The 27,603-nt window shown below is 42.6% G+C and overlaps 1 protein-coding gene across 3 annotated transcripts; it reads left to right on the top strand.

Moving 5' to 3' along the window:
- The first annotated feature begins 2,430 nt into the window (after window positions 1-2,430).
- LOC125544031 lies at window positions 2,431-6,398 on the top strand. 3 transcript variants are annotated; one of them, XM_048707572.1, is made up of 8 exons: window positions 2,431-2,783; window positions 3,013-3,163; window positions 3,519-4,185; window positions 4,692-4,859; window positions 4,969-5,203; window positions 5,283-5,378; window positions 5,461-5,666; window positions 5,751-6,398. In XM_048707572.1, exons 1-8 carry the CDS (start codon window positions 2,633-2,635, stop codon window positions 6,066-6,068), a joined length of 1,992 nt encoding a protein of 663 aa, XP_048563529.1. In that variant the 5' UTR covers window positions 2,431-2,632; the 3' UTR covers window positions 6,069-6,398. The 3 variants fall into 3 exon arrangements, with proteins under 3 accessions (XP_048563529.1, XP_048563522.1, XP_048563538.1); XM_048707565.1 differs by having other exon boundaries at window positions 2,432-2,783; window positions 5,458-5,666; XM_048707581.1 differs by lacking the exon at window positions 2,431-2,783 and having other exon boundaries at window positions 3,050-3,180; window positions 5,458-5,666.
- Window positions 6,399-27,603: the final 21,205 nt, after the last annotated feature.

Below are 27,603 nucleotides of genomic sequence, written 5' to 3'. Positions count from 1 at the left end.
GGAGCACAAGGCGATTTTCAAAACATCTGGGCGTCCAACGCCCCTCAGTCCGGCTGGCCCTCCACCCAGCTCCCCCTGGACGCGCCAGCTAGCCGTGTGGGGCCCTCGGGTGGTGCCCCAGCAGGCCCCAACACTTCTAGAATCCTCGTGTCCTCGAAAAATCATATTAAATTCCCTAGGGGGTTTTACCTCCTGCGGATTTTCTGAAAAGTCAAAAACATGCAGAAAATAACAACTAACTATGGACACTAAAATAATAGGTTAGTCCAAAAAATTTGCTATAAACAACATTTAAAAGTGACAATAGCATGAAACAATAAGAAATTATAGATACGTTGGAGACATATCTGGCCCTAGTGTTAACATTAAAGGCAACACATTTTTCCTTTTTGTTGAACATGTATTATTTCATTTTTTGAAAGATGACCCATTGTCACTCTCTCTCCAAGATCGTATGAAGATATTTTACCGAATATTGATGAAAAACGACTGAAACATACACATTTTAAGCATTGCATGGACACCGAGGGTTAAACAAACACAAATTCAAGATGTAACCTAACACTTTTGATGTAATCATAGTAGTAGGGGCTCTTTGGTTCAAAGGGTTTTTGAAGGAATTTTATAAAATTCTAATCCAAAGATTTTTTTCCCTTAATGTTCCACTTGATTCAAAGGAATCAATCTTCAATTTTCCTATATATTGATTTCCAGCACTAGGGTTTATAGTGGGAGGTTGGACATCTTGAAAATATTTCTTGGGTCTATAACAATTGTGACATCTAATAAATCTCTACGAAAAATCTCTCCCTTTTCTAAGTTTTAACTAACCAACTCATATTACTGAATCCACAAACCAAAGACCCTTAACTTGGCCAGAAGGTTTAACATCATATGAACGAAGCGCCACTTGGTCATGCGCTTATTAACTTACTAAATAACAACTCGAACGTTGCTACGGGAATTGGTTGATGTCCAACTTAACACGATATATTTGAATTAATAATATGAGAACTAAAACTAAGAAATATGTATATGATTTATTTTATTTAATTATTGTATAGATGGAAAATATTTATTGGATCTAAATGGCAATAATATAATGAGAAACCTTTTTCTGTGCATTAGGCCCCTTCCAATGCATATGTGCTTAGATGAGGTGCTTAGCTTGTTGTTGCTAAATTTCCTTTATTTAATTATTTAGCAATTAAACTCTTTGATGCATAGGGTAAGCTTTCTTCATTTAAGTGTTTTGCATAGGTCCGCACACGTGGCCTTGTTTTTTCTTAGAGTCACCAAAGTGCCCTCTCTTCTTCTTAATTGCTTTGCCACGTTATTTATTGCCTATGTGACATGCTTAACACCTTTATCCCGCGGAGCACCGGGAAGGTTAATTTTATGCATGTTGAGGTTTGTTTTCTCGTGCATGGTTGCATGGTGAGGTATTTGCATATTGAAAAACAAGTTAGCGTGCGAAAATCCATCTATGCACCCGAGCTTATCTGCACCCGCGCTGGCGAAAATAATCAAGACAAATACTAGATTTTTTTTTCAAAAATTCCAATTTTTTTATGCGGTAGAATATTTGATGCGTAAGGTCCGCTCCAATTTTCTAATCATTTGGACATCTAAGCAGATCTCGGCAAAAAAGACAAATTGGCGGTCTATAAAAAGATTTACTGTTTATGTATTGTTTTTGCCCGATTTGTCTTTTTTGCCGAGAGCTGCTCAGACGTCCAAATGATTTGAAATTTGGAGCGAGCCCCACGCATCAAAGTTTCTACCTCACAATTTTTTTTGGATTTTTGAACTTTTTACGAAATTTTTTCTAACCAGGTGCAGATGAGTCTGGGCATCAAAACGTCGCGTCCGTTAGCGTGGCCCTATTTAGTTATATTATATATGATAAGAACACGTCTACAGAAATACTCCCTCTGTTACTTTTTACAAGACGTTTTAGAGTTCATGATAGTGTCAAAAAACCTTTTATACTCCTTTAAGTTACAGAGGGAGTATTTCTATGGACTTGTTCTTATGACCATGATCTAATTTAATTAATACACCCTTCATTCCTAAATATAAGCTTTTTAGAGATTCCAATATAAATTACATATGAAGAAAAACGAGTGATCTAAACTCTAAAATGTGTTTATATACTTTATATGTAGTTTGTATAACATATGGTTAGGTGGTTGGAAGAACAGTATTATCCTCAGCCATCAAGGTTTAAATCCTGAGGCGCGTATAGTGACTTCGTAAATTCTCAAGCTGACATGCCAGCTCAGTCTCTCGAAGGTGCTCATAAAGGTAGAGTGTGTGTGTGCATTCATGCGGATGAGTGTATGCGTGTCTGTATTGTATTAAAAAATCCGGAGGGAGAGTACTTCTTACTCAATTCTTGTGATGAAAAGAAAGAAAATATGGAAGCATAAAGAAAACATCTCCACCCCGTCGGTCCTCCCACTGCAACATTCTGATCCCCTTTCCCTCCTCCCATTATCCGCTCCTCCCGTCGGCCCGCCGCCAGTGGCCGACCTCGCAACAACGCCGCATCAGCGGCGTGGGCGTACCTGATACGGCGACGAGCTGCGGGGGAGCCTCTTCGTGTGGCACTGCCGGGGACGACCGAGGCATGCGGAGATCGAAGGGATCAGGGCGGCGGCGAGCTGCAGACGAGCGGAAGCTCATCCGGATGGCGGACGAGGCGGCCGCAGCGAGCTCGATGCAAGCGGCCGCGGCGGCGGCGCTGGCCTCCCTCCACCTCCCTCCTCCAGGACTGACAGGTCGGTGCCCCCAAAGTTTCTTTCTTTTCCCCTTTGCTTCAACCAACTCGAAATGCGAGTCAGGCTCCTGCATCTTTCGCTGGAGTCCATCGCAAGATCTGAACCGAACCAACTAAAATCACGAGGAAATACACCTTTTTTAGATCATGTGAACCATCCTAGATTTTTACTCTGGATTGAGCATGCGTTGAGAAGCAGCAAGAATTAATTTGTGAGTGTTGGGAAGCAGAAACTGACAACCAAGATCGGAAAATTTTCGGGAGAGGAGCACGGATAAAGCGGAAGGCGAAGCGGAAGTGGGGCTTCGTTGGCGGTGAAGCGGGCGCGGTGGACTCTGGCGGGCTGCGTCCCCGTCTTAGTCATCGCCGGTCGACCTGCAGGTATAAGCAGGCGCGGTGTAAGTTAGTCAACACCACCATTGTTGTATAAGTTGTCCAACAAATGGAAGTAGTATATCATGGGATATTTGTCCAATGTGTTACTCCTGTATTATGTATATGTGCTGTTGCATCCAATGTTGCAGTTCATAATAGAATACAGTTTGTTAAAAGCAGTAGGGTATGTTAGTCAGTTTTTTGGTGCATAATTTTGTTCCACTGATTTTTCATGTGACTCAATGTCATGTTGCAGTTAGTTATGGTACATGTGCTGCGGCCGAGTCATCCCTGTTCTTTGCTCTGCTTTTTGCTTTTCTTGCTTTATATAAGGTTGTTTTTTCTTGTTTCTTGATTATAGGGGAGGAGTTGGATCCATGGATGAAGTATTACATGGTGAAGTGGGCATCAGGAGCCGTTTCAGTGCTGGGAGGATTCGAGAGATCATGCGTGGTCTGACACCCCGGCAGCAGGGGTATGTTGCAAAGTATGGATTCGAGCATTTCAATCGTATCGGGGCATTCTCTGTTCATGAGCCACTGACTGAGTGGATCATGGGAAAAATTAACCCCCCGTTTTCTGAGTTCAGAATTAATGCGGACAAGACAATAGTTTTCAGCAAGCCCCTTGTTCAGAAAATTCTAGGTGTACCTACAGGGGGAAGACCCTTTGTACTGCATGGTCAGAAGTCGGACAAAATCAAAGAACTGCGAGATCTGTACTTAAATAATGGACTAAGGGCAACCATCCCCCATTGTGTCAGTTTGCTTAAGAACAACGAGGATGAGGAATCCTTCATGAGGACATTCCTGCTTATTGCACTGGCGGCAGTGCTCACCCCCACCACTGGGAATACAATAGACCTTGACTACCTGTGGGCCTTTGAAGATATGTCAAAGGTGCATGACCTTGACTGGGCAGGCCATATCACGGAGCATCTGATGGACGAGGTCCAGAAATTTCAGTACAAATCTAGGGAGGAAAAGATGAGAGACTTCTGGGTTGGTGGGTGCTTACCTTTGCTCACGGTATGGCCTCTCTTGCTCTCTCCTTCTCCCTCCTGTTGCATATACTGCACTGATGATATGTCTTTGATGTTGCTGCTGGCATTTCTTTTCTGATGTTGTCATTATTGCGGTGGCATTTCTTCGCAGTTATAACTTATAAGTATTTCATACTGCAGTCTGTTTGATTTTGTTGATTCCACAGTTATGGCAATGGTGTGCCTCAGTTAAACTTATAGTAAGCAGTTAATGTGGCTATCTGATTTTAGCGTTGGCAATTTTGTATTTCTTTGTTGATGCCACATTTATTTTACAGGGGATGCTGCAGCTATGTTCAGTTCACACTGCAGACTGTATGCGTACTTTCTTCTGTTTGTTACTGTGATGCTGTGGCTAGTGCATTTTCTTGTTTAAATATGTGTAGTTTATAGTAATATTCATGCCATCCTTTACAGTGCCACCTTTTGTTTCACCAACAATGTTTATAATTTTATATGTATGAATCTTGTTTCAATCTCTGTTTTTTGTAGATCGCTTACATGGACCACTTGGATCTCCCAAGAGGGCGAATTGTAGACCATGAAATTAACTACTCGGTGCCCAGGATCTGCCATGTTTCTAAGGATGATTTCCAGTTTGCCGCAATTGCTGACCTGCATCGTCAACATTTCAAGTTTGCCACATTTGGGATACTTCCAGTATGTTGTTTTCTCCACCTTTTTCACTCTGTAGTTTGTGTTTACAGCATACAACGTTTTAGCAGTGTTTGTTCTTTTATCCATTCTTATTCTTGTGGGTATTATGCAGTTCCGTGATAGAACACCATACACTGATAATCCAGTAACCGATACAGAAGTAGCAGCAGATGATCTTCGTATTCTCTCGAATGATCAAGTCTTATCAGGGCAATGGGAACTTGTAGAAGTACACGAGCAAAAAATAGACGAACTTGTAAAAGAAACTCAACCTGAAGCCCTTGGGTTTGCAGAAGCGAGCATCGATCATTTCCGTCTTGGAAGAACTGATATCGGCTCAAATCAAGGTAATGCTAAAGAAATGAGTACAGGTTATTTTCATATTTCAAGGAGCTCCATGATGATTCGGTACCACGCGATTATCAGGAACTAAAAAAACCGCTAGCTGCGAAAGGGGCAGTTCTAGCCATTGTAGGAATACTGCAAAGGCGGCTGTGACACCCTCTTCGTCTGAGAAATCAGGTTACATTGTCAACTTACATGCACATATGCGTTAAACCTTGAATACTTATAGTTTTTTTACCTGTGAAATTCTATACAGTAGAAGACAGTGCTCGAGAATATGAATCTTCAGAGTCAGATGATCACCTGACACCTCCAGAAGCTGATTATGGGGTAATATTCAGGAGTTATCTATCTGGAACACAAATGGAGAGAGTAAACATGCTTATCCACAAAATTAAACCTGAAACTATTGTATTCGTGGCTACCATGAGGAAGTGCGATGTTCAGCTACCTACTCCTCTTCTGGTAAATTTATATCCCTTTTCCTCCAGCCTGAGTTCACTTCTGTTTGTTTTGCACTAACATCTCATCTTGCCCACATGTAACCAGATCATTTCGAAGGAACGCTCATTAGCCGCAGCTGCACACTTTCCGCATGAAAACGGGGCCGTCACACTTCAGATGCCGGGCAAGAGCGAGAAGTGGAGGCCAAGATTCTTCATAGAAAAAGACAATTGCATGCTTGCGGGTAATTGGTTAGACTTTGTATGTGACAACCAAGTGCAGGTGGGCGACATATGCATCTTTGTACCGGAAAAGGGTGGGGAAAGGTCCACTTTCACGGTCCATATAATTCGTGCAGAAGCTACTCATCGTAGGGGTGTTAAAAGGGTTCGCTCCAGCCTTGATTCTCCGGGTGGCGTATAAGGAATGGCAAATCCAGATGCCGTTTAGGAATGGCAACCGGATGGATGCTCGCAAATGGTTGGGAGGCAAGCTTGTCCACGGCAACGGTCTGTGTTCTGGGACATGTGCCTGTTCGAACTGAAGAAAAGTGAGAGGTAGCACTAGTTTGTAGTAGAGCAGAATGGTGGGACATGAGAGCTAGCACCCGCATGCTCTTTCTGTTGGTACTTTGTGTGTCTCTGTGATGTTTTGTACTATATGAAATCAAGCTATGGCTAACTCTCTGATCATATTCTCCTATATAACCATCCTGGAAGATGCCGGTAATTTTAATTTCGAAGTTTCGTGGCAGCTTTGTGTGCATGGTTAATTGCCAGGTTGAGACTTCTTTGTGGCACAGCTAGCTGTGTTATGCTGGTACCTTATGGGATCTCGGTGCCTTTTATCATTTGGAAGTGGATATGCGAGAGAGGTCATCTATTGGTAACTAGCAAGCAATCTGAACAAATGTAGGCAAAAATACTTTCGTTACTTGGACATCGTTCATACTATCTTTCTACAAAGATTGTTTAGTGGCGCGGGCTGCAGATTTGCCGGTATTGTTGGTAAAATTTCAACTTTGTAAAAACAAATCGATGCATGGGATACATGTATCAAGGTTTCCTTTGTTATCTTGCAATCTAATACTCTTATGTAACAGACTAGAGCTTGAAATTCCGTGGTTTCTCCGTTTTTATCTGATGATCAAATGAGTTAAGACTACATATCTGAATGTGCAAGGATTGTACCAGCGATAACTTATAAGTATGGTTCTGAAGTTATCTTCCTCTGCAGGAGATCAAAATGTACGGTGCTAAAATGAATTTTCCTGTTGTTATATTACTGGGATATTTTCTGTGCTAAAATACTTCACTGTGATAGAGATAATAATTGTGACAATTTTTTGTGGCACGAAGTCTTTGCAATTCCCATTGTCATGGTCATGACATCTTTCATTTCAAATTTTAATCTAATACTAAAAACAGAGTGCTTCTTCAAGTGCATACTTGGAACATTTGGACTATGGTTTTTTGGCTTTGTACAGCATGTTTGAAATTTAAAGCATCTTAGTATTTATACAAGTATTAAAGTATGCATTAAATAAAGTCCATATATCATTTTTGACATTGTTCAAATATGCGGAAATTATACAACTGCATTTCTAATTTCCTTTGCTTCTTCAAGTCCATACTTGTAACATTTGGACTATAGTTTTTTTGCTTTGTATGGCATGTTTGAAATTTAAAGCATCTTAGTACTCTTATACAAATATTAAAGTATGCATTAAATAAAGTCCATATATCATTTTTGATATTGTTCGAATATGCGGAAATTATACAACTGCATTTCTAATTACCATAAAGTTTCATGTTCAGAAAGTATATATGTATAGTGAGCAATGTTTCATTGTTGTACAATAATATTAATATAAAGTAGTTCTAGCCCGAGCAAGCGGCACATGTTGTTGAATGGTGTTACTTAATCACCAACATTAAAGAAGGGAACATATATATGATAACATTAATTAATATTATCTATATAAACAAGGGAAACATAACTTTTCAAAAAATATTTCTCTTATCCTCTACTTCACTAGGACCAGCATTTCCTATATATAACTAAAATGCTTAGGTGTCAAATATATCCTTGACAAATTAATGAGACCACTTAAGCTAAGAAGTGTTAAACTTCTCCCGACCTAGGCAGGCGGCAGCCCTTCCATGACCCCCACTCCCTCCATATGCCCCTAGAGCGCCGAGAGGAGGTGTAAACTGTACTGCTTCTGTTTGGTCTCTGAGTAGCGGTGGCGAGACGATGGCATCGCCTTCGGTGTGGAATAAGGTATCTTCACCTTGCTCTAGTTCCGATGGTGCCTATCCTCCGGAGGCATTCTGAGGATGGTGTGTCCCTAGATCCTTTTCTCTGTGTCCGAATTTTACTTTTGCATGTTTGTCTTGGTGTCGCTGCCCCACGGAGCGGACAACACGGATGTGTCTTAATCCCCCATCTTGAGTATTGACCAATGAAAGTTGACCAGCCTTGGCCTTGACCGGGAGATTGTGAGATTTGTGTTCTTTGACTCCATCTAGCTGGATACGGGGCGTTCTACAGGCACATTTCAACATTTTCCTTCTTCTGGGCAGCGATTTGCTATACAGATCACTGTCGTCGACATCTTCTGGTTTACATATTGGTCGCTAGTTCTACAAACTTCTGAGTTTCAACGGTTTCGCTCTGTTGAGATGGAGACCCAGAAGGGCAACGAGCTTTACTCACCGTGCGCCGCTGATGGATGAAGGGGCAATAATACTGTGGCACCCCAATGACTTGGATGTATTTTTGACTTTTTGCAAGGGTGTTTTTGTAAGAGTACATGCTACTCAATAATAAGGATGTTATCCCTTTCCCCATGCTCTCCTCCTATAAAAACACCACCTAGCCTAAGCATCCACTCGCTACTGATCATCCAACACGAGGAAGCATCCAGGACTACATACGAGATGGGCAAGACACTGTTGCTCCTGCCCGTCCTGCTCGTCGCTTCCCGTAAGTGTTTGAATTCTCATGAATCAATCGGATGCATATGAATTTTGCTCAAATTTGACTGTAGTGGGCATGTCGACGACGGTGGTGCGGAGCGAGCTGGCGTGCGGCAGCCTGAGGGAGCACTGCATGGCCATGTGCATCCTAGCAAGCTGGTGCATGCACTGTTGCCAGGCCCGCGGATACGCCCACGGCCGCTGCAGGGTCCTCCACGGCGAGACCACCTGCTACTGCTGCAAGGACGTGCCCCCCTCCCCCTCCCCGGCTCCCGGCCCGCAGAAGAGCTCCGCCGCCGGCGACCTCACTTTCTTGACCGACTGAGGAATATGCGGCGACATCCTCACTCTCTTTATGCATCAAGCGTGAGTTGGGCCAACTCCTGAATAAATGGACAAGATCTGTCTAGTAGTTTTACGCAATCTTTCCAAAAAGGATATGCATGTTTGCTAATTGCTATGCCAACTCGATCTTTTAGCTGCGTGTACCGTACCATCGGATGCAAAGGCCGGGCGATATTCACCCGCCATCTAAGAAAACTTATGCCAACTTCCCAATTCTCCGGCTTCAAAACCACCATGGTTTTATCTAACCGTGTTCCCTATACTTACACACTTATCGCAAAGTTGTAAGCTAATACTATCAAAAGTCCCTGTTTAATTGATCATGTGCGCAATGCGCATCCTTTTAATGGAAAAGTATTCCTGTTTTTCATCCAAGAGTTCTTGTTTGATGTCGTGCGTCCTTTTCATGCAGATGACATCTACAAATTGTGTGGCATCAACATTTTTCTAAATATCGCATATAATTTATGTTGAGTTGGAAGTGATCAAAGAAATAAAAGGTAGTATTCTTTAATACAATTTTCATCGTACTAGACTTTGTTCCTCCACCATTTGGTGCTTATTTAATAATATTAGTCGCCACCCACGTGAGCATTAATTGTTAGCAAATACAATAAAAAATAACTATATCGCCATATCTCTATATCTCTATATCAATATCGCTATCTCTATTTATATATACATCTATCTCTATCTTTATCTATTTGTATCTATATCCATTATCTATTATCGCTTACTTATGTTATATTATTATATTATTTTGTTTCATACTTATAATTTTATTTTACTTAAATCCTTTTTTATTTATTTTTGGGTAAAGACATGGATATTTTGTTATATTTCCAAAGCTTCGGTAGCTGTGAGCTATGAAAGGGGCGGTTCTAGCCATTGTAGGAGCTAGATGATACCCCACACATTGTTGTGTGGACATTTTGCAACATATTTCGATGAGATTCGATGTATGAAACATGAATATTTGGAGTAATAATATAAGAGCTAAAAATCAAAATACGTCTGATTTATTGTGTTTGATTATTGTATAGTATTAAAATATAAATAGCATAATAGGCTGCAAATTCTCATGCATGTTTGCATGTTGACGTGGGCTTTATGTATCCATGGTTGCATGTTGAGGTGGTTCTTTTCCCATGCATGTTGTATGGTGAGACATCATGCTTTCATGTTAAGAGAAATATGTTAGTGGGGTGGGCCTTTTCCCTTGAATCTTGTGTCATGAGGTGACATGCTTGCATATTATGAGAATATGTCAGTGTGAACTAGCTATTTAGATATAGAAGATACTGCAAGATCAATTGTGACACCCTCTTCATATGAGGTATCAAGTTATATTGTCAACGTCGGGTGTGACACTCTTCATAGAAATCAGGTTATACTGTAAACTTACCGTGCACATATGGGAAGAAGACAAGTGTTCGGGGAAATGAATCTTTTGAGTCAGGTGAGCTGATTATGGGGTAATATTTGTGTATCAGGAATACAAGTGTAGAGAATAAACATACTTATCCAGGAAATTAGACCTGAAACTATTGTATTCGTCCCTACCATGAGGAAGTGTGATGCTTAACTACCTAATCCTATTCTGATAAATTTCTATTATTTTCTATTCAACAGGATGCTCACTGATCGGTATCAACTGTTTTTGTGGTATATGATGTATGTTGAGAGGGAGCTTGCTGCCATGGTTGTGCATATCATTTCTTTCCAGAGATCAGCTCTGGTTTCTGGACCAGTAGAACGATGGGAGCAATATACAACACCTCCATGCTCTTTATTGTCTTTGGCAATTTGATATGAAATACTATGATCTATGACTTCTTCACACATCGTGATGGTTGATCTGAGCGAAGCGGCACCTGTCACAGCTTGATTGCATACCATATACTGTATTCAGCATAGATTTAAAGATCCATTCGACACGTCAGACTTTCAATCTGCGTTACAATGTTTATCTGAAGCCTGGCAAAACACTCTGGATTAACCATACATACATATGTCACACGCAAGCAGTGTTTCAGCCTATATCACCCCAAGCAATGCTCTATACTTCTACTCTACACATGATATGAAAAAAGAAGTTGTGAAATGGTAGCACACCGTATTACAGTTGAATGTACGTGCTGCCACCATAATAACATCAGGACTGCTAAAACTCAGCTCGATGATTTTTATTTTGGTCTCATTCACGTCTGTAACCATCCGATTCAATTGTGTATAGATATGTGCTTTGTGCTATGCGATGGACTTGTTGGAGCGACGTGGGCATGACCCATTCTCTTTTTTTTTTCATCTGGTTGTGGGGTTTACATGTCGTAGTCGTTTTCTTGGGGGTTCTACCTTTGCCGGCCGAGTTGTGTGTGGGTGGGGTGGGGGGGGGGGGGGCTTTAGGTTAGACTTGTTATTGTTTCTAATATTTTTTTTTTGCTTTCTTTGTTAGACTACTGTTGGGTAGTTGTTATTTCTTTTGTGGGAGGTGCTTTCTCATTGTTTGGATGTGTATATTTTTTGCATTTTATTTGGTTAAAGAACGATTGTGGATTTATTTTTTGTCCAACATTTTCAATTTTGTATTTTGTCACAACGTGAAACAAAATATTAAGGAGAGACCACGTGAATATCCATTTCTGAGCCCAGACTCATCTGCACCCGGTGAAGAGAAAATTCACAAAAAATACTAAAAAAAACTTCACAAAAATCTGATTTTTTTACATGGAAGATAATTTGGTGCGTGAGGTGCGCTTCAAATTTCAGACTATTTGAACAAATGAAAAGCTCTCAGCAAAAAAGAGAAATCGGGTTAGAACAATACATGAACAGTAAACTTTTTCTCAGACCCAAATTTTCTTTTTTGCTGAGAGCTACTCAAATGTCCAAATGATCTGAAATTTGGAGCGCACCTCACGCACTAAATTATCTTCAATGCAAAAAAAATTCCAAATTTTTCAAAATTTTCTAGTATTTGTTCTGAATTTTCTGTTCATCGTGGGTGCAGCTGATCCTGAGCACCGAATCGCCTCATCCGAGACCACGCAAGTACACATATCATAACTTAGTGCAACTTCAAGAACATAAATTTTCAAAAAGGGTCACAATTGTAAGTGCTATAAGAGAAAAAAGGGGCCACAATTGCATTTGCTTTCAAAGGGGTCGCAACTATAAGTTTTCAAATGGATTCACAATTGCATGTTTTCAAACCGAGTTGCAACTGTAAGAATTCAAATGGGGTCGCAATTGCATGTTTTTAAAGCGGGTTGCAACTGCATGTTTTTAAGACCGGCCGCAACTGCAAGTTTTTAAATGAGGTCGCAACTCCATGTTTTCAAGGTCGCAACTCCACATTTTCAAGGCGTGTCACAACTGCATGTGTTCAGGGGTGGTCGCCAGTGCATGTCTTAAGGGTGTGATGCAACTTCATGTTTTCAAGGAGGGTCACAACTGCATGTTTTCAAAACTGGTCGAAGTTGCATGTTTTCAAAGTGTGTCGCAACTGCATGTTTCCAAGGGTGTTCGCAACTACATGTCTTAAGGGTGTGATGCAACTTCATGTTTTCAAGGAGGTCACAATTGAATGTTTTCAAGGCGTGTCACAGCTGCATGTTTTCAAGGGGATCGCAACTCCATGTCTTAAGGGTGTGACACAATTCATGTTTTCAAGGGGTCACAACTACATGTTTTCAAGAGCGGTCGCAACCGCAAGTTTTTGGACGGGATCGCAACTGCATGTATCAAGGTGTGTCGCAACTGCATGTTTGCAAGGTGGGTCTCCACTGTATGTATTAAGGGCCTGACGCAACTTCATGTTTTTAAGGCGGTTGCAACTGCATGTTTTCAAATGGGATCTCAGCCGCTTTCAAAAGGATCGCAACTACATGTTTTCAAGGAGAATAGAACTGCAGGCTTTCAAGGAGGGTCACAATTGCATGATTTCAAATGGAGTCGGAACTTCATGGTTTCAAGTGGGCTTACAACTGCATGTTTTCATGGAGAGTCACAATTGTATGTTTCGAGGGAGTCACGACTAGAGGGGTGGTGGTGGGGGGGGGGGCAATGCATGCTTACAAGGGAGGGGCGCAAATGCATGTAAGTGGGGTCACAACTGTATGTTATCAAAAGGGGTTGTAGCTGTATGTTATTTTCAGCCAACTGCAATGAATATCTTTTTCAAAATAAAAAACATTTTCTGACCATTTTTAATCCCATGAATATTTCTTAAAAATTTTCATTTTACAAAGTGCAGAACAGTTTAATAATTCATGAATATTTTTTATGAATAAATTCATGAACATTTTCTAAACATTATGGTTAAAAAATGGCACAATTTAAACATTTCATTTGAAAACTATGAAATTCTAAATTTTATATCATGCGCTAGACAAGGTTGTAGTTGATTCCTTCCTTCTTCAGGTAAATGCTTTGCTGCGTGCTTTGCTTGAGCCACGTCATTGCGTTTCGATTCACTCGTGCTTTTCTATCTGTAGGCCGGCCTAATTACCCCTAATTACTCTATTCTTAATGAACGATATATATGGTGATAATGATCAGATGATGGCCCATGGGAACAAGAAACAACTTTTGGTATGGCTTATCAATATAAATGGGCTGAAATAACAATATATGATGTCAGTTGATGTGAAATGAATGATACCAAACAATTGGCACACCTATGTCTCGCATTAAGCGAGACAAGAGCGAACCCCTCGCTGAAGGGAACAATTAGTTGCGTCGGCCCACGCGCGTGGGAGACACCAGCCTGTTTTCCTTTTTTTCCACATTTTTGTTTTTTTCTTTCCTTTTTTCCTTTTTATACTTTAAAATAATATAACTATATATATTACAAAAGCTCTTCAAAAACATTTGAATTTTTTGAAAAAGTATTTAATCTTTTTTAAAAAGTATATAAGAATGTAGAATGAAAAAGAAAAAAAAACCAAAAAAATGAAAATCGAATAAGAATCAAAATAAACCAAAGAAAAAGGGAAATGAAAAAACTGAAGAAATAAGTGAAAAAATCCGGAGAAGAGAAAAAAGGAATGAAAAAGAAAAGAAAAAAGAAAAAGAAATGAAAACAAAAATGAAGAAACAAAGAGCAAAAAAGAATTAAAAAGAATGAAAAAATGGAGAAGAAAAAAAGAAAAGAAAAAAAACTCAAATAAAAGCCGGCTTGAATAACCTTAAATACGACGCGCACCTAGCACTTATTACGAACGTGACTTGGTCGGAGTGGTAGCAGCACGCGTGGTCGCCCGTTGAGATCCAGGATCAAACTCCGGTTCTCCCTCCTGATATGGCGCCCATTCTTATTGTTTTCGCAAACAGGCGCCTGAAGGTTGTTCGAACCGTAAGCTGGCCACCTCACCTCATGTGCTATTCTACACTCTTTTCTTATTATGTCTTTTTTTCTTTTATCTTTTTTATTCGGAACGTTTTGCTCTGTTTTTTATTTCTTTTTATTTTGCTCATTTGAATGAACATTTTTTCAAAATCTAGGAATGTTTTTCGAATCGGTGAACTATTTTTCAAAATTGATGATTTGTTTTTAAAATTCAATGATATGTTTTCGAATTTGATGATTTGTTTTTTGAATTTGATGATTTTTTTTCGAATTCTATGAACTTTTTTTGCAAAATCGATGAACATTTTTCAAATTTGATGAACTTCTTTCATATTTGTGAACTATTTTTCAAATGAATGAAACTTTTTTCAAGTTTGACGATCTTATTTTCAAAAATCATGAGCTTTTTATAAAATCGATGAACTTATTTCAAATTGGATGAACATTTTGTTTCAAATTCAATGAAAGTTTTTCAAATTTGATCAATTTTTTCAAAATCGATCAACTTTTTTGCAATTTGACATTTTTTTTAAATTCGATGAACTTTCTTTCAAATGCATGAACATTTTTCAAATTTTGTCTTTTCGCAAATCGTAAACTGTTTTCAAATTTGCAATTTATTTCAAGATGTATTGAACTATTTATGAAAAAAGGGAGTGGAACGATCCACCAATGACGCAGCCACGCACACCATCTTCTGCACTCCAGCCTGGACGCTTTCCTTGTTGATCCCTTTCAGAAGACCTGACCATACATCAAAAAGGAGCATACAGTGAAAACAGCCTCCAACGGAGAGCGAATGACACATTTATCAAAGGTTGCCTTGTTACGAGTGCACCAAATACCCCAACAAATAGCAGCAACAATAGTCATGTAATGTTTTTTTACCCCCAGGAAGATATTTATAAAGCCATGCCCAACTCTGCCAAATAGTTTTAGGAGTACAGGATGCTCCCAAAGCTGTCCCAATTGCCCCCCAAACAGATCGAGCAAACACACACCCAAAGAAAAGGTGATCCGCAGTTTCAATATCATGGCAAAATGAGCAAGTTGGGTTCCCAGGCCAGTTTCTTTTGCGTAGGTTGTCCCTGGTAGGGATGGCATTCTGGAACAGTTGCCAAAGGAAGATTTTAATCTTCAGAGGAATCTTAGCTTTCCAGATCAACTTGTAATCAGGTCCCGATAAATCCTTTTCTAACCACTCATAAACAAATTTTGTGGTGAAACCTCCTTTGCTATTAAACTTCCAAATAACTTGGTTAGGTGAACCATCCACCACATTAGCGCACTGATCAGAAAGCTCAACAAAGAGATTACGCTGGAATCCCATCACAAAGTTATTAGCAGCAAATTTCGCTAAGGTACAATCTTTCTCTTGACAGATATCAAATAGAGCAGGGTAACAAGCTTTCAAAGGAGTCTCACATAGCCAGGGGTCGTGCCAGACCCTAGCCAGGTCGCCATATGAATGTGAATCCCTCTGCCCTCCATATACACCTCTTTAACCTTCATAATAGCTTTCCAACAAGGAGAGTCATTAAATTGGGTCTGTACATCAGCCACCGTCTTGCGTTTAAAGTACCGGGCCCGTACAATCTTTTGCCACAGCCCATCACCTGACTCCAATTTCCACCACCATTTAACAAGGAGACTAATATTCTTCTTATGAAGATCCTTAATACTCAATCCTCCTTTTTTCTTAGAGCGACAGACTCTAGACCACTTAACCCAATGATAAGCCCGTTTATCTTTCTTCTTCCTCCAAAAGTAATGTCTATGATGTTTATTCATCTTCTCAATGAACATTTTATTAAGGAGGAACATAGACATGAAATAAGATGGAATTCCATCTAGGCTAGAGTTAACCAAAGTTAATCTAGCACCAGACGAAGCAACATAACTAATCCAGGCAGCTAATCTTTTCAGGAGCTTAGCATCTAGGAAATCCCAGTCCACGGTTTTAAGCATAGCATAAGTCACTGGGGCCCCCAAATATCTCATAGGAAGCTTGCCAACCTGGCACCCAAACATCTCAGCATAAATTTGGTCAATATCATTATCCCCACCAATCAAAAAAACCTCACTTTTGTCAAAGTTAATTTTTAGCCCAGACATCAGTTCAAACAAACAGAGTAGCAGCTTGACATTCACTGCCCTGTCCACATCATGGGAGAAGCATATTACTGTATCGTCCGCATACTGCAATATCCCCACTCCCCCTCAATAAGACCAGGAGCTAGCCCCTCAAACAACTTATTTTTTTGGGCAGCCAGGACCATCTTGGTCAAACACTCAGCAACCATATTGAACAGGAAAGGGGAATGAGGGTCACCCTGACGCACCCCTTTGGCACTTTTAATATAGGGCCCAAGTTCATCATTAATCTTGACACTAACCGTGCCATCGCAAAGAATCTGAGATACCCACCCACACCACTTAGAATTAAAACCTCTCTTATTATGACAATCAAGAAGGAAATCCCAATTGACTTTGTCGTAAGCTTTTTCGAAATCAAGCTTAAGAACAATTCCCGTCCTTTTTTTCACATGAGTATAATGTATGACTTCATGTAATGATAAGATCCCATCCATAATGTTCCTCCCTTTTATGAAGGCATTCTGTTGAATGCTAAACAGTTTGGGGGCATATACACTCGCTCTCCTATCCATGACCTTGGTGATCAGCTTATAAGGGCAGCGCAACAAGCAAATAGGTTTTTACTATTGTATTTTATTAGCCTCAGAAGTTTTGGGCAAAAGGGTGATAATGCCATAATTCAAACGCTACACATCCAGCTTGCCTTCATGAAACCACTCAAATAGTCTAAAAAGATCCATGCAAACAACATCCCAGCAGTGCTGGTAAAATTCAGCAGGAATGCTATCAGGACCAGGTGCACGATTAGGCTCCATAGCAAAGAGAGCAGCTTTAATTTCCTCTAGGGAAAAGGGTTTAGTTAACTCATCATTATCACTCGAGGACATTTTTTCCTCACTAGACCACAAAGAGGCGTCAACACTACACATATTGCCAGGTGCGGGTCCAAACAACTCCTTATAAAAGTCAGTAGCATGGGCTAATAAATTCTTAGTCCCTTCAATAGTAACTGAACCACATTCAAGAGAACGCATCGTATTTTTTCTACGTCTCCCATTAGCCAATTTATGAAAGAAATCAGTGTTATTGTCACCTTTCAGAAGCCACCTTTCGGTAGACTTTTGGTGCCAGGATAACTCCTCCTCCAAGTATATACCATTAAGTTCCACCAGGATATTTAACTTTCTCATATGTGCCTCCCCACACAGATCAGATTGCTCTTCTAAAAGCTCCAACTCATGGAGCTCCAGTCTAAGGAGATTCTTCTTAATCCTGTTTTTGCCAAAGTTATTAGAGCCCCGCCCTTTAAAAAACTTCTTCATCCTCTTCAACTTGATATTCAGAACATCAATAGGGTCGTCCGTGTATACAGGTTTGGCCCAGATTTCAGCAACTAAAGGTAGGAACTCTGGGTTGCTCAACCAGGCGCTATCAAATTTAAAACACCTATTACCCGGGGCCCTGGATGAAGCCACCCCCATCCAGCAACAAAGGGTTATGATCAGATAATTCCTTGACCACTTTTACAACCGACACTAAGGGGTATAAGTCTTCCCAGTCAGGGGACATTAAGACCCTATCAAGTTTTTCCAAAGTGGGATGCTCTTGTTTATTAGACCATGTGAAGCAGCCACCGGCCATGAAAATCTCCCTCAGGCCCAGAAGATGAATGACAGCATTAAAAACATCTGAAAAATGGGATAAAGGGATCTTTTTATTCTTTTCCCCACAGTGTCTTATGATGTTAAAATCACCACACACCAAATATGGAGTGTTAATCCTATGACAGAAGGAGGACAACTCAGCCAAAAACTCAGGTTTATTTTCATCATGAGCTGCACCATAAACCACCAATAAAGCCCATTTGCATTTCTTAACCTTATCAAAAAGGTTGATCTGCAGTATATATTTACCACGCACAACATCTATAACCTCAAGTGTTTCTAGCCTCAAGCCACATAAAATCCCACCAGACTTCCCAATCGATGGGATCCATTCCCATCTAAATTCAGAGTGAGGGTCAAACCTCCTAAAAAAGGAGGGCTTATAATTCTGTTTCATGGTCTCTTGCAAGCCAATGAAGTCCACTTTATTGGTATTAATGATATCAGTGAGGCAGGAAGCCATACCACTTTTTCCTGCCCCCCTATAGTTCCAAAAACCCCCTATCATTTATAATGTCCAGGTTTCTCTCTCACCCTGGTAGGCCTACTAGGATTCAGAGTAGACCTACCCTCAGCCTCTTTTTTCTGCCTCCGAGTCACAGGTCTAATTGTGATGTTAGGAGACGAAATCACTACTTTATCTTTCTTAGGGGACTTTTTCTTTTTTCTCCTAGAGCACACAGTAATAAACGGGACATCATCTTCCATGTCCTGATCATCCCAGGTTAAGGAAAGAGGAGCAGCGTTGCCTAAGCCATCTTTGATGGTAATATCCTTAGGACTAGTTTTTTTCTCATGAAGTAATTGCTTAGATGTTTCAAGTTCACGAAGGATATCAATAGTATTAAAATTATCATCAGGTATATTGACTCCCATGAGCGAAGCACGTAACATGATAGCGGTATCGGACAGAATAGAAAATTGATTGCCAGCAGGGGGTGGGAGAGTACCTTCGAAGTTACGCTTCTTCATACGATCCGTTGTACTCTCCTCCACCCTAGCGAGCTTTTGGTACTTATTGCGACCCTCAGGTCCAGACGACTCATGAAGCTTTTCATGGATAGGAGATCCAGTAGGAGATTCAACACTATACATACCGCGAGTCTCGCTACCTTCCTTCGATCCATCTTCCAGCTCAACAACCCGAGGCATATCAGGCCATGCCACATAGTCTGACAAACGAGGAATAGTACTCACATCATTTTTTTCATCATAACACAAAAAGGCAGGTGAGGGAGGGATAGGAGTCAAGGCCCAACCACCTGGGTTCAGCTTCTCCTCATGCCTCGGAGAACCACCCAAGGGAATTTTTCCATTCCTGCTGAGGTTGCTCTCTGTGCTCACATCTTTCTGTCCAGAGGAGTTCAAAGCCTCATGTTCTTCAGCCATGGTATGAATCAGAAGCTCGGTATGATTTCCTTCATCACTCTCTTCTTCCTCTTCATTTTCAGAAACGGCAGACAACCGAGTGGTAGCAGAATAGTTCTGACAAAAGGAATCCCCAACAGCAGAAGCGCTTGTCCCTCCTTGTTCATATGAGTTGGAAGCATTGAAGTCAAATCTAGCTTTTTTTGGGATAGAAGGAGAATTACTGTCAACGGGAATGGAGTACTGACTTGCACCAGGAGCACCCACCACCACACGTTCAACTTCATAATAGAAATCATAGAATTGTTCACCCAACATTCCCTCAGCAGACGGTGGAATTTTGTCCACTTGCCTGCACCCTAGAAGAATGCGAGCATACTCAGGTTTATGCAGAGTAGCTTTATCCACTTCCAATGTGACCCCCACCAGTCCCCCAGCATATGAGACATGTTGAACACATCGTTTCTCCAAAGGAACATTGCGGACGCGAACCCAGGCTTTCTGCAAGTCAGCTTTAACACCCACTGATGCTGACCAAGGGGAAATAGATACCATGACAGAATCATCAAGAATAGGAAGTTTTTTACCATAGCAGCAAGCTCTTTCAACTTCACGAGCATTAGGAAATCTCATCACAAACTGCGTGGGGCTGATTTGGCGTGCAGTGCAACGCCATTTCTTAGGCTTTTGAGCAAAGAAGCCATTAAACTCATTCTCAATTTCTTTCACAGAGGCCACACCCTTCACCAGAGTAATCACCACGGTGTTAGTTTTCTCACTGGCCTATTTATTCGCACAACAATCAGGAATGAAGAAGAAACCCTGACCAGGGGACTGAAAACCACACATGAATGGGACACATTCCCATGGTTGAGGGATCTGGCATAGTTGCGCCATGTGCCCAAGTTTGCCACATTTCTCACATTGAATGGTAGGACAGCGAGGAGCAAAGTGACCTGGAAGGTTGCAGTTGAGGCAGCGCTCCTCCGCGCCCTTGTTGGCTAGAGCAGGCGGTGCTGGTGGGGGAGCCAGATCTCCGTCCCTCGTCGCCGTCTTGTTCGCATGGGTAGGCCACTAGTCCCTGGAGCCCCCACCTTGCATCTTCACCGCCGCATCCCATCGATCTCCTGACGCCGCACCTCCAGATCTGGCGCCACCGGGCGGCCGGGGGGGGGGGATTCATGCGCTGCCACACCAGGTTACACCCCTGACTGGATGGGGCCTGGGCGCGCCCCCCTCCGATGCTGCCGCGGCCCGCGCCCTCGCGACCCCCGAACTTGCCGCCGGCCCGATCCGCCATCTTGTCAGCTTGAGATGCAGCCGAGCCTCCCGCCACTTGAGCAAAGGACCGCGCGTCCCCGGCGACCTTCCCTGTCCACCACTGTAACGAATCAGAAGGTGGAATGGGCGGGGGGCAAACCCTAGATCTGGCCCAGAGGTGGAAGAAGAGATGTTGGAGATGCGAGTCGCCCGCTCCCCAGGGTGGGGGATCCGCACGCGTCCTCTTATCCTCCCCGTGCCCCACAGTATCTCTGGGGCCCTCATGGCTGTTAGACGGCCATGGATCTGGCCCTCTCTCCCCCGCACTCACGCCAGGTGGAGCGCATCGAGAGGCGGTCCGCCGCCATGCCCCACCCCCATGCAAGCCGGACCCAAGAGCAGGGGGCATGCATGGCTGGGGAAGTCGCCGGTCAACCCTGACCAGGTGGCACAGAAAGGAGAGGGCATCGCCATCGTACACGCCCTCTCCTTCTCGAAGCGCCCGCGCGTCTACCGTCCGCCCGCCGGCGTCGAGCAGCACCAGCCGGAGCGCCTCGTGTCGGAGAAGCAGAGTCCCTGGCTGGAAAGAGATCGAGCTTCGAGATCGGAAATCAGGGGCAAATGAGACCTCCCATCTCGTGTCGTCGGGATCGCCCGTGTCGCCCTCCTTCCTCGACGGGCGTTCGCCACGTGCGCCGAGATCCACGCTCGTCGCCGCACCGCGCACGGTGCCCGCGGTCGCCGCCATGCTCGCCACGCCAATCGCCATCCCCCTCCGTCGAGACATGCCTCCATTAAAGTTGAAACTCTATCAGATCATTTGCATGTGCAGGTGCCATGCACTATCCTACAATGTATTTCGCACTGAAGATTCCCTTAAAGAGGGTAGTTACCAATTATGTCAAGTCATTTGCATGTGCAAGAGCCATGCACTATCCTACAATGAATTCACTGTTGGGGATCGTAGCAGAAATTTAAAATTTTCTACGCATCACCAAGATCAATCTATGGAGTAATCTAGCAACAAGGGGAAGGAGAGTTCATCTACATACCCTTGTAGATCGCTAAGCGGAAGCGTTCAAGTGAACGGGGTTGATGGAGTCGTACTCATCGTGATCCAAATCACCGATGATCCTAGCGCCGAACGAACGGCACCTCCGCGTTCAACACACGTACGGAACGGAGACGTCTCCCACGCCTTGATCCAGCAAGGAGGAGGGAGAGGTTGAGGAAGAGAGTCCAACAGCAGCACGACGGCGTGGTGGTGATGGAGCTCGTGGTTCTCCAGCAGGGCTTCGCCAAGCACTATGGAGGAGGAGGAGGTGTAGGAGGAGGGAGAGGGCTGCGCCAGGGGAAGGGTGCGGCTGCCCTCTCTCTCCCTCACTATATATAGGGGGAAGGGAGGAGGGGGAGGCGCCCTAGGGTTCCCTAGGGGAGGGGCGGCGGCCACAGGGGAAACCCTAGGTGGGTTTGGGTGCCCCCACCCCCTAGGAACCTTGCCCCCCAAGCCGGGAGGGGCGGCTGCCCTAGGGGTGGCGCCCCCACCTCTCCTGGTTACGTGAGATGGGGTGGGAGGGGCGCTCAGCCCCTTAGTGGGCTGATGTGCCCTCTCCCCTTGGCCCATAAGGCCCCCAAACGCTTGCCGGGGCCTCCGAAACCCCTTTCGGACACGCTGATCATCACCTGGTACCCCCGGAACAATTCCGGACTCCAATACCCTTCGTCCAATATACCAATCTTCACCTCCGGACCATTCCGGAGCTTCTCTTCATGTCCGGGATCTCATCCGGGACTCCGAACAACCTTCGGTCACCACATACTATTTCCCATAACAACTCTAGCATCACCGAACCTTAAGTATGTAGACCCTACGGGTTCGGGAACCATGCAGACATGACCGAGACAACTCTCCGGCCAATAACCAACAGCGGGATCTGGATACCCATGTTGGCTCCCACATGTTCCACGATGATCTCATCGGATGAACCACGATGTCGAGGATTCAATCAATCCCGTATTCAATTCCCTTTGTCCAGTGGTATTGTACTTGCCCGAGATTCGATCGTCGGTATCCCGATACCTTTTTCAATCTCGTTACCAGCAAGTCTCTTTACTCGTTCCGTAACACATCATCCTGTGATCAACTCCTTGGTCACATTGTGCACATTATGATGATGTCCTACCGAGTGGGCCCAGAGATACCTCTCCGTTTACACGGAGTGACAAATCCCAATCTCGATTCGTGCCAACCCAACAGACACTTTCGGAGATACCTGTAGTGTACCTTTATAGCCACCCAGTTACGTTGTGACGTTTGGCACACCCAAAGCACTCCTATGGTATCCGGGAGTTGCACAATCTCATGGTTTAAGGAAATGATACTTGACATTAGAAAAGCTTTAGCATACGAACTACACGATCTTTGTGCTAGGCTTAGGATTGGGTCTTGTCCATCACATCATTCTCCTAATGATGTGATCCCGTTATCAACGACATCCAATGTCCATGGTCAGGAAACTGTAACCATCTATTGATCAACGAGCTAGTCAACTAGAGGCTTACTAGGGACATGGTGTTGTCTATGTATCCACACATGTATCTGAGTTTCCTATCAATACAATTCTAGCATGGATAATAAATGATTATCATGAATAAGGAAATATAATAATAACCAATTTATTATTGCCTCTAGGGCATATTTCCAACAGTCTCCCACTTGCACTAGAGTCAATAATCTAGTTCACATCACCATGTGATTAACACTCATAGGTCACATCGCCATGTGACCAACATCCAAGAGTCTACTAGACTCAATGATCTAGTTCACATCACTATGTGATAAACACTCAAAGAGTTCTGGGTTTGATCATGTTATGCTTGTGAGAGAGGTTGTAGTCAACGGGTCTTTCCATATTCAGATCCCTATGTATTTCGCAAAACTTTATATCGTAGATGCTGCTGCCACGTTCCACTTGGAGCTATTCCAAATTGTTGCTCCATTATACGTATTCGGTATCTCTACTCAGAGCTATCCGGATAGGTGTTAAGCTTGCATCGATATAACTCTTTACGTCGAACTCTTTATCACCTCCATAACCGAGAAACATTTCCTTATTCCTTTAAGGATAATTTTGACTGCTATCTGGTGATCTACTCCTAGATCACCTTTGTACCCTCTTTCCAGACATGTGGCAAGGCACACATCAGGTGCGGTACTCAGCATGGCATACCTTATAGAGCCTATGACAAAAGCATAGGGGACAACCTTCGTCCTTCCTCTTTCTTCTGCCATGGTCAATCTTTGAGTCTTACTCAACTCCACACCTTACAACTCAGGTAAGAACCCCTTCTTTGACTGATCTATTTTGAACTCCTTCAAAAACATGTCAAGGTGTGCGTTCTTTGAAAGTATCATCAGGCGTCTTGATCTATCTCTATAGATCTTGATGCCCAATATGTAAGCAGCTTTATCCAGGTCTTCCTTTGAAAATCACTCTTCAAACAACCGTTTATGCTTTCCAGAAATTCTACATTATTTCGGATCAACAATATGTCATCCACATATACTTATCAAAAATGTTGTAGTGCTCCCACTCACTTTCTTGTAGATACAAGTTTCTAGCAAACATTGTATAAACCTAAAATCTTTGATCACTCCATCAAAGCATATATTCCGATTCTGAGATGCTTGCTCTAGTCCATAGAAGGATTGCTAGAGCCAGCATACCTTTTAGCATCCTTAGGATCGACAAAACCTTTTATTGTATCACATACAACTCTTCTTACGAAAACTGGTAAGAAAACTTGTTTTGACATCCATCTGTAAGATTTCATAATCGAAAAATACAGCTAATGCTATCATGATTCCGACGGACTCAAGCATCGCTACGGGTGAGAAATTCTCATCGTAGTCAACTCCTTGAACTTGTGAAAAGACTCTTTCCCACAAGTCGAGCTTCATAGACAGTAACATTACCGCCCACGTCCGTCTTCTTCCTAAAGATCCATTTATCTCAATGGCTTGCCGATCATCGGGCAAGTCCACCAAAGTCCATACTTTGTTCTGATATATGGATCCTATCTCGGATTTCATGGCTTCTAACCATTTGTTGGAATACGGGCCCACCATCGCTTCTCCATAGCTCGTAGGTTCATTGTTGTCTAACAACATGATATCTAAGACAGGATTACCGTACCACTTAGGAGTAGTACATATCCTTGTCGACCTACGAGGTTCGATAGCAACTTGATCCGAAGCTTCATGATCACCATCATTAACTTCCTATTCAACAGATGTAGGCGCCACAGAAAACATCTTTCTGTGTTGCGTCACTCTCTGGTTGAAGTGAAGGTTCGACAACCTCATCAAGTTCTATCTTCCTCCCACTCAATTCTTTCGAGAGAAACTCCTTCTCGAGAAAGGACCCGTTCTTAGCGACAAACAATTTGCCCTCGGATCTGAGATAGAAGGTATACCCTATTGTCACCTTTGGGTATCCTATGAAGATGTGTTTGTCCACTTTGGGTTCGAGCTTCTCCGGCTGAAGCCTTAAGCATCGCAGCCCCAAACATTAAGAAACGACAACTTTGGTTTCTTGCCAAACCAATGTTCATACGACGCCGTCTAAACGGACTTAGATGGTGTCCTATCTAAAGTGAATGTAGTTGTCTCTAACGCATAACCTCAAAATGAAAACGGTAGATAGATAAGAGACATCATAGATCGCACCATATCTCATAAGGTTCGATTACGACATCCGGACACACCATAACCCAGTGGTGTTCCAGGTGGCTTCAACTGTGAAACAATTCCACAATGTCTTAAGTGTTTGCCAAACTCATAACTCAGATATTCTCATTGATCAGATCGTAGGAATTCGATCTTCTTGTTATGATGATTCTTAACTTCACTCTGAAATTGCTTGAACTTTTCAAACATTTCAGACTTGTGCTTCATTAAGTAAATATACCTATATCTACTCAAATCGTCAGTGAAGATGAGAAAATAGCGATATCCACCACACGCTTCAATTCTCATTGGATCACACGCATCAGCATGTATGATTTCCAACAAGTCACTTGCCCGTTTCATTGTACCTGAAAGCGGGGTCTTAGTCATCCTGCCCATGAGGCATGGCTCGCATGTGTCAAGCGATTCAAAATCAAGTGACTCCAAACATCCATCGACATGGAGTTTCTTCATGCATCTTACGCCAATATGACCTAAGCGGCAGTGCCACGAGAAAGTGGTACTATCATTATTAACTCTACATCTTTTGGCGTGAACATGTGTATTACCACGACCGAGATTCAATGAACCATTCACATAGGGTGCATGACCATGAAAGGTATCATTCATGTAAACAGAATAACCATTATTCTCTAACTTAAATGAATGACCGTATTGCAATGAACATGATCTAATCATATTCATGCTCAATGTAGACACCTGATAACATTTATCTAGGTTCAATACTAATCCCGAAGGCAGATGGAGCGTGCGATGGTGATCTCATCAACTTTGGAAACACTTCCAACACACATCGTCACCTCGCCCTTAGCCAGTCTCTGTTTAGTCCGTAGCTTTTGCTTCAAGTCACCAGTAATAGCAACTGAACCGGTATCCAATACTCAGGTGCTACCAGGAGTACTAGCGAGGTACACATTAATAACACGTATATACTTTGTTGAAGTTGCCAGCCTTCTTATCTACCATGCATTTGGGGTAATTCCGCTACCAGTGACCGTTCCCCTTACAGTAGAAGCACTTAGTCTCGGGTTTGGGTTCAACCTCGGGTTCCTTCACTGGAGCGGCAACTGGTTTGCCATCCATGAAGTTTCCCTTCTAGCCCTTGCCCTTCTTGAAACCAGTGGTCTTGTTAAACCATCAACACTTGATGCTCCTTCTTTGATTTCTACCTTTTGCGGTCTTAAGCACCGCGAACAGCTCTGGGATCAACTCCATCCCTTGCATGTCATAGTTCATCACGAAGATCTAGTAGCTTAGTGATAGTGGCTAGAGAACTCTATCAATCACTATCTTATCTGGAAGTTTAACTCCCACTTGATTTAAGTGATTATAGTACCCAGACATTCTGAGCACATGCTCACTAGCTGAGCTATTCTCCTCCATTTTGTTGGCAAAAGAATTTGTCAGAGGTCTCACACCTCTCAACACGGGCATGAGCCTGAAATCCCAATTTCAGCTCTTGGAACATCTCATATGTTCTATGGCGTTCAAAACGTCATTGGAATCCCGATTCTAAGCCGTAAAGTATGGTGCACTAAACTATCAAGTAGTCATCAGGATGTGTCTGTCAGGTGTTCACAACATCCATAGACGACGTTGTAGGGGTTTGCACATCGAGCGGTGCATCAAAGACGTAAGCCTTCTGTGTAGCAGTGAGGACACTCCTCGGACTACGGACCTAGTCCGCATCATTGCTTACAATATCTTTCAGCTTAATCTTTCTCTAGGAACGTATTGAAACAGGGAGCTACAACGTGAGCTATTTATCTACAACATATTTGCAAAGACAATTTAGACTATGTTCATGATAATTGAGTTCATCTAATCAAATTATATAATGAACTCCCACTCAGATAGACATCCCTCTAGTCATCTAAGTGAAACATGATCTGAATCGACTAGGCCGTGTCCGATCATCACATGAGACGGACTAGTCATCAACGGTGAACATCTCATGTTGATCGTATCTTCTATACGACTCATGTTCGACCTTTTGGTCTTCCGTGTTCCGAGGCCATGTCTGTACATGCTAGGCTCGTCAAGTCAACCTAAGTGTTTCGCATGTGTAAATCTGGCTTACACCCGTTGTATTCGAACGTTAGAATCTATCACACCCGATCATTACGTGGTGCTTCGAAACGAC

This window comes from Triticum urartu, chromosome 1, assembly GCF_003073215.2.
Source record: "Triticum urartu cultivar G1812 chromosome 1, Tu2.1, whole genome shotgun sequence".
In the NCBI taxonomy this organism is placed as follows: domain Eukaryota; kingdom Viridiplantae; phylum Streptophyta; class Magnoliopsida; order Poales; family Poaceae; genus Triticum; species Triticum urartu.
Note: the sequence above shows the minus strand (reverse complement) of the source record. Positions and strands in the feature narration are given on the sequence as shown.

Coding starts and splice junctions, on each gene's coding strand:
- LOC125544031 (XM_048707565.1), top strand. CDS start 2,633: ATGCGGAGATCGAAGGGATCAGGGCGGCGGCGAGCTGCAGACGAGCGG. Junction 4,186..4,691: donor GGTGCTTACCTTTGCTCACG/GTATGGCCTCTC, acceptor TGTTTTTTGTAG/ATCGCTTACATGGACCACTT. Junction 5,204..5,282: donor TGATATCGGCTCAAATCAAG/GTAATGCTAAAG, acceptor CGCGATTATCAG/GAACTAAAAAAACCGCTAGC.